This window comes from Bos taurus, chromosome 19 (genome assembly GCF_002263795.3).
Source record: "Bos taurus isolate L1 Dominette 01449 registration number 42190680 breed Hereford chromosome 19, ARS-UCD2.0, whole genome shotgun sequence".
In the NCBI taxonomy this organism is placed as follows: Eukaryota; Metazoa; Chordata; class Mammalia; order Artiodactyla; family Bovidae; genus Bos; species Bos taurus.
Genome location: NC_037346.1, coordinates 19,969,386 through 19,977,194, shown reverse-complemented (window position 1 = coordinate 19,977,194; position 7,809 = coordinate 19,969,386). Strand labels below are relative to the sequence as shown.

At 48.4% G+C, this 7,809-nt stretch overlaps 1 protein-coding gene across 2 annotated transcripts in view; it reads right to left on the bottom strand.

The window, feature by feature from the left end:
• Positions 1–3,749: 3,749 nt before the first annotated feature.
• SLC13A2 (solute carrier family 13 member 2) overlaps positions 3,750–7,809 on the bottom strand; it is a 29,917-nt gene continuing 25,857 nt past the window's right edge. The window contains exon 12 of one of the 2 annotated variants that reach the window (XM_059877809.1): positions 3,750–6,284. In XM_059877809.1, the coding sequence (XP_059733792.1) occupies positions 6,087–6,284 (198 nt within the window). In that variant the 3' untranslated portion in view covers positions 3,750–6,086. Of the gene's footprint in view, positions 6,363–7,809 lie in introns of both variants that reach the window. The other variant, XM_059877810.1, reaches the window with a different exon arrangement.

Sequence of the window (7,809 nt, the reverse complement as noted above, 5' to 3'; positions counted from 1 at the left end):
GGGCCCCCTGTCTCTGCCAGCAGGCACAGCCTGCGGCTTGTGAGGGAGGGGGCTGTCCCGTGGCCCCTACCTGCACCCCAGCACGGGGATGTCAGCCCCCATGGGTGGGGCCCAGGCCTGTTGGGACACGCACACGTGTGTCAGGAGAGCTGGGCCACCGCGTGTATGTTCATGGAGCCAGCAAGGGGGGTCTGGGGGGCAGTTCTGAGTGGTGGCTTGGGGTTCTCAGGACTGCCATGGACAGGCTATAGTCATGACCCTCCAAGGGCCAGGCATAAGCATAGGTTTGCTGGGGACTATCTGTCTGTGAGGTCTGGCCCCTCTGCCTGTCTCTCTACAGTCCCTCTGACACCTTCAGCGTGTCTCCTTGTGTGTGGGGGTGTGTGCACCCACGTATACATGTGTCCTTGACTTCCTGTGTGTGTTTGTGGGCATGTGAGTGTCTCCGTGTGTTTGCACGTCTGTCTCCCGGGCTGGTGTGCATCTGCGCCTACGTCTTTCCGCACATCCGTGTGTGGATCTGTGTCCCTGTATGCAAGCCTGTGTCCTCTTGTGTGTCACCTGTGTGGTTACACCCTCGTGTCTGTGCACACATCTCTGGTCTGGGTCAGCAATCCTGCCCTGTGTATGTATCTGTGTGTCTGAGCAGGTGGAGACGGGGGCCCCTGTTCTGTGTCGTGATCCCATGGCCACTCTTTATGGCCTGGATGATGGAAACAGATATTTATGTGGTTGTGGCTCTGGTTCTGGCCCCTCAGAGTCCACCCTGGAGGTGGAGAGGCCTGGAAATTTGTCCCCCTATGCTCTTGCCCGGACTCAGGCCTGGGGCCTCTCCCTGGCTCCCTGCCCAGACCCTGTCCCCACCTCCTACTCACTGCTCCTTTTTCATCTTCTTTGCCCCACCCCTGTCTCCTGTCCCTGGCCATTCTTTCCCACCTTCCCCAACCCCCTTGTTCTGGCCTCTAAGCCCACTTGTATCTCTTCCTAGAACTCTAGGCTCCAGGTTTGTAGATGTGGAATGCCCAGAAAAGCCTGGGGTTTGGCTTCTGACCTGAGAGTGTAGACAGGTCAGCTCTTCCCTCCATACTCTATCTCATTCCACAGAAGGAAGTAATGCCAACCTTGGTTGGGGGGTCCCTGTGTTCATCTGGTATCAGCGTGGAGTAGACTAAAACATTTGGAGACTTCTTGGTCTAGGAAGTCTAGACCTAGACAGGGAATGGCAGGGAATATCCATCTCAAAAAAAGGGTGCTGAGGCCAACGATGATGCACTCTTTTGTGAATGAGGTCAGCTATGTCATCTTCCATACTTCCCACTCTGAGCCTCAGTTTCCTTATCTATTAACAAAGGAATAATATGATTCGCCCAAAGAGTTGTTGTGGAATAAAGAGATTATGTTTAAAGTTCCCAACACAATCCCTGGTATACAGCAGATGCTCAGTAGACACGTGCCCCCTTTCTATTTATCAAGCCCAGTGGTGCTGGTAGGAAATGAGGATGTGCTGGCTTGCCCACTTGGGTACAGAAATTATGTTCTGGGGCTAGAACTAGAGCCCTGACTCAATTCACCTTTCTCTGGGACTCCAATTAGTAGTAAAAGCTCTGCTCCCTTAACCTGATAACCAGTGAAGTTTCACAGTGAAAGGGCAGCTGTCAGGACCTTCTCATGTGTTTGTTTATTGCTCCTATCTGATGTCTACAGGGCTAATTGTTTTCTAGACTCACAGGTATTTCCTTATGGATATGCTGGGCTCAGAGAGCTCAGAGTAAAAGTTGTAAATTAGAGGCTGCTATCATTGCTATCAAATCAACATTATTCTGAAGGCCCTAACCAGTGCAATCAGATAAGAAAAAGAAACAAGGGGGACCTCCCTGGTGGTCTAGTGGTTAAGATTCTGTACTTCCAGTGCAAAGGGTGCAGGTTTGATCTCTGGTTGGGGAACTAGAGTCCCACATGCCATGTGGTGCAGTCAAAAAAAAGGAGGGGGGACATAAATATGAGAAGGAAAGAGGCAAAATCTTCAAGAATTACAAATGGTGTGATTGTTTACCTAGAAAAGTCAAGAGAATTACCTACAAAACTATTAGAACTAGTGAGAGAATTTAGCAAGTCAGCAGAATAAATGTTAAGCATATATATAGAAAAATCTAAGCCATTTCTATACAACTAAAATAACCATACTATCCTTGTAAAGTATAAGAAGACAAAAGATCCAATTCACAATAGCGACATTACCAAATACCCAGGAATGCACTTAATAAAAAAATCTATAAAAATCTACATGAAGAAACAATAGAACTTAACTGATAGACATAAATTCTGAATAAATATAAAGCCATATCATGTTCCTGAATTGGAAAGTTCAATATAATATTGTAAAGATGTCCATTCTGTTCTAAATAATGTATAAACTAAGATGTCCATTCTGTTCTAAATAATGTATAAACTACATGTAATTTAAATCAAAAGTCTAATTCCCCACTCCCTCAAACTTGACAAGCTGTTTTTTGGTTCTTTTTATGGGTCTGTGGGATCTTAGGTCCCCAGCCAGGGATCGAACCTGGGTCCTGGAAGTGATAGTGCTGAATCCCAACCATTGGACTGCCAGGGAATTCCCAAAAAGTTGATTTAAAAGTTTGGGAAAGAGTAAACACATGGTAATAGCTTAAGGAGATCAGTCCTGGGTGTTCATTGGAAGGACTGATGCTAAAGCTGAAACTCCAATACTCTGGCCACCTCATGCGAAGAGTTGACTCATTGGAAAAAACTCTGATGCTGGGAGGGATTGGGGGCAGGAGGAGAAGGGGACGACAGAGGATGAGATGGTTGGATGGCATCACCAACTCGATGGACATGAGTTTGGGTGAACTCTGGGAGTTGGCGATGGACAGGGAGGCCTGGCGTGCTGCAATTCATGGGGTCTCAAAGAGTCAGACACAACTGAGCAACTGAACTGAACTAAATAGCTTAGAAGTTTTTGAAAAAGAAGACTAATAGAGGGACCTTGTCTTGCTAGATTTCAAGATGTTCAATAATGCTTCTGCAATTAAAACAGTGTGATCTTGGTACAAATTAACAAAAAAATTAATGGAAGATAACAGAGTCCAGAATAAACTTAGGCATTTGTAAGAATTTGGTATATGATAATAAGAGTTTTAAAGCAGTAGTGAAGTATGAAAATCCAATAAGTGAGCTTGGATACTTGGGAACTTGGGAGTTTTCCATTTTAAAGAAATAAAGTTAAATCTTACTTCATGCTACACATAAAAAAATCCAGATGAATTAATGACTGTGCTTAGTTGCTCAGTCATGTCCGACTCTTTGTGACCCCATTGAGTGTAGCCTGCCAGGTTCCTCTGCCCATGGAGATTCTCCAGGCAAGAATACTGGAGTGGGTTGCCATTCTCTTTTCCAGGGATCTTCCCAACCCAGGGATTGAACCTAGGTCTCCCACATTGCAGGCAGATTCTTTACTGTCTCAGCCACAGGGAAGTGCCTGATGAATTAATGATCTTATGTAAAATGAAAAGCATACAGATCAATAGAAAAATCTAGGAAACATTTTTATAATCATGGAATGGAGAATACATTTTTAAAGCATGACATCAAATCCAGAAAACATAAAGTAATGTGTTAGTTGATTACATAAAAAACTAAATATTTTATTAGAGCAAAATATTCCATAAACAAAGTTGAAAGACAAAAAACAGCCTAGAAGAAAGTGGCGTAATATATATAACAAATGGTTAATATCCATAATACATAAATAAATAAGAAAGACAGTCTCACAGGAAAGTGGACAAAGGACATGAATAAGCAATTCACAGATAAAAGACAAGTGGCTAACAAACACATGAAAAATTTTCCACATCATTAATAATCAGGAAAAGGCAAGTGAATTTAGGGGCCAAGGGTTCCAGGGAGCCTCTGGTGGGATGGCAGAAGAGACTGGTTTTCACCTTCCCACACTGAGACTATGATGGGTGAGATGAAATTCCTCCCTTTCTGAGACAGCATCCACCTGTGCCCCAGGAATGGGCGGGGGCCCTGGCTCCCTCTTTCCTTTGGGAAGCACTGCTTCTTCATCCCATGCAATCTGGGAGTTGAACCAGAAGCCTCTGGAATTCCAGAAAACTTGGACTGAAAGGGGATTTGTAAGGTCATTCTTCTCCTTCTCAGCCTCCGGACAGACTCATCCTCTCCTTTTCTCATCACAGGAGCCCCTCAGAGTTCTCCCCTAGACCCAGAATTCTGTCCTGGTGCCTATTCTCAAATCTAGCTTCTGCAGGGTCAGCTCTTCCCCCCTTGGAAGCTGCTTCCATCTGGAGGTTTGGCCCATACACTCCAACATCCTCATTTCAGGCCCTGCAGATAGAGCTGAGCTGGGCTCTGGCCTGGACGGGCTGTGGTAGCTGGGTGTTTAAATGGACATGGGCCAGAGGAACTGTGTGTCTCGGGAGACTAGAGGTTAGAACTGGTTCACTGTCTACTGCTGAGCTCTGCCCGGGACTGGGCCGCTTTGAGCCTGACTGTCTCAGGGAGGAAAATCTCTCTGGCCACTGTCTGCCATGTGGCAGTCTGGTGTTACAGGAGAGAAGGAGGAGCTATATTTCTACTCTTGGGAGTCCCAGTGTGATAAAAGAGGGGCCCCCTTCCTTGCACCCCATCTCAACACTGGCCATCTTCTGTCTACTTGGGTTTTTAATTTTGAAGAGAATGTGAGCTTAAAAAAAATTTTTTTTTTAATTATTCATTTATTTATTTTTGGTCACACCTTGAGGCAGGTGGGATCTCAGTTCTCTGACCAGGGATCGAACCCAGGCCCTTGGCAGTGGACGCGCATCGTCCTAATCTCTGGACTGCCAAGGAATTCCCTGTCTGCTTGTGTTCATGTGAGTTACACTTGTCTTCCCAAAGTAAGTTCCCAAGACTGAACCTGCCACTTCCCAGATGTTTCAAGTCTCAGTCCACAGGTATGGAAGAACCTGAGAACACTTGCAAGGAACGCCCAAGCCCGGCTGTCGTGAGACCCTGAGGTCCAAGGACTCCATGTCCAGGAACGGCTGGAGAGGTCTGGAGTTAGGATGGGCTCCCTGGGAGAGAGTGGGCAGCTTCTAGGCCGTGGAGGATCAGAGGAGCGCTGGCCAGGGCCGTGGAGAGAGTGTGACAGGGCCCCTGGGTTGGGAGGTCTGAGCCGGTTCTGGTTGGCTGACCCACCGGGAAATCCAGGGAGTTTCCAGGCTGAGAGCTTGGTGGGGAGGACCAGTAGTGAGGGATGTAGAGAGTCCTATTGGGTGGGGAGGGCAGGCTTCTCCTGTTGTCTCACCTTAATCCCTCCTGCTGTAGGAGGCATGGTCATGGAGGTGGGGAGGAGCGATGCCGGTGTGTGTGTGCATATTCACTGGTATCTGTGTCTGTGTAAGTACACGTGGGCCTGTGTGTGACTGTGAGCGTGCAAGTCTACACGCTTCTGTTCCCAGGCTCACACGTGCCGCCGTGAGTGCGTATTAAGTCTGGAGTGACAACGTGAGGCTGCGCCTATGTCTGACTCTGTGTCTCCGTGTGCGTGAGTGCCTCTGTACTTCTGGGAACACTCAGGTCGGACACTGTGCATTTGGGCATCCGTGTTTCCATGGGTGTCTGAGTGAGTGCGTGTGCAAATGTCTGTGACCGTGTATGCACATGTGTGTGTCTGTGAATGACTCTGGGTGTCTGAAGAGCTGTGAGTGCCCGTTAATGTGTGACTATGTACGAGGTGTCTGTTCACGTGTCTCTCTGTTCTCTGTGTGACCCAGGAATCTGTGGTTCTGTGGGTCTCCCCACCATTAAGAGCAGCTCTTTTGGGGACTTCCCTGGTCCAGTGGCTAAGACTCCGAGCTCCCAATGCAGGGGGCCTGGGTTCGATCCCTGGACAGGGAACTAGAACCCAAGTGGTGAAACTGAGTTCACGTGGTAAAACTGAGTCACATGATGCAACTAAGACATAGCACAGCCAAATAAATCAATAAAGCGATATTTAAACAAAAGAGCAGTTCTTTTAAAATAAAACTTTTATTCATTTTAAAAATTATATTTATTTATTTTTACTTTTGGCCATGCTGGGTCTTTGTTGCTACACAGGCTTTTCTGTAGTTGCAGCGAGTGGAGGCTACTCTCCAGTGGTGGTGCGCAGGCTTCTCATTGCGGTGGCTTCTCTTACTGCCAACCATGGGCTCTAGGGCTTCAGTAGGTGCAGCATGTGGGCCCAGTGGTTGTGGCTCCTGGGCTCTGGAGCACAGGCTCTGTAGTTGTGGTGCTCAGGCTTAGTTTCTCTGGGGCATATGGGATCCTCTCGGGATCAGGGACCTTACCTGCATCTCCTGCATTGGCAGGTGGATTCTTTATCACTGAGCTACCAAGGCAGCCCAAGAGGAGCTGTCTTGAATCTCTGTCACAACCCTCCCAATCTGCCCCCAGTTTTGCACCACCCCCCCCCTTTCCCTGAGGTGGAAGCTCACCCTTTTCCAGCCCCTAGTAAAACCTCTTGGTTCTGCTAATCATGACTAAGGTTAGGTTAAGTCACTTCAGTCGTCTCTGACTCTGTGCGGCCCCATAGACGGCAGCCCATCAGCCTCCCCCGTCCCAGGGATTCTCCAGGCAAGAACACTGGAGTGGGTTGCCATTTCCTTTTCCATAATCATGACTAATGGGGTCCAAATTGGGTGGAGGCTGTAGGGGGCACCCTCTCCAGGCTGGCACCCACCAGAACCTCACCCATCCCAGTTCTACCCCACCTCTAAGCCTTCACCCCCGGGTGCACTGTCCACTCTCCTGTGCAGCTCACCCTCCCATTTCAGGAAGCAGCCTCCCTTCTGAGACTTTGGGGAGATAAGAAAGTCACAGTTTGAGCCCCCGAGGGGCCTAGGCTGGGATTGAGGACTCTAACCCCTAGAGCTTCCCTTGGCCTAAAGACCAAAGCAAGGTGAAACCAGCAGGGGGATTAATATCCCTTTCTCCCACCTTCTCCAGCCTCCTAACACACCCATTTTCTACCCTGCCAGGTTCTTCCTTAAAACACATGGCTTGGGACTTCCCTGGTGGTCCAGTGTTTAAGAATCTGGCTTTCAGAGCAGCGGGTGAGTTCAATCCCTGGTCAGGGAACTAAGATCTGACATGCTGTGGGGCAACTAAACCTGGGTACCACAATGAAAGATCTAGCATGCCACGAGAAAGATCCTGCGTGCCGTAACTGAGACCCAACGTAGCCAAATAAACAAATAAATATTTTTAAAAACCCATTAAAAAAAAAAACAAAAACACTTGGCTTGGTAGCTCTTTGCTAGGCCTTCTTGCTGCTACAGTTGCCTCTGGGGCTGGGGTTGGCCAGCAAGAAGAGGGAGGAGGTTACCAGGGACATTCCCAGGGCCCTAGGGGACAGGGGCAGGGGAAAACTGGGTCTATCTGATGAGCCTAAAAGGTGACATTGGCTCAAGATCACACAGCACTCCACACACAGCAGCCTGGAAAGGGGATTTGAGGTCAGACTTCTCTCCAGAAGCAAGAAACACTCGCATTCTTCTAATATGTTTATCATTCATACAACAGTCACCAGACTGTTGCTAGGAACTGGGGGCACGGCGTGTCAGGCAGACTGTCCTCAAGTTGTTCGGGCCTCATCGATCTCCCCTAGCAATGGGGAACTCACTACGATAGACGTTCTTGAGTCCCAGCACTGCACAAGTTCAGCTGGCAGGAGACACCCAAAGCCCCTTGCTGCCTTCCTGGAAGCCATGGGGGAGAGGGTGGGGTCCAGGGTGGGAGGGCATA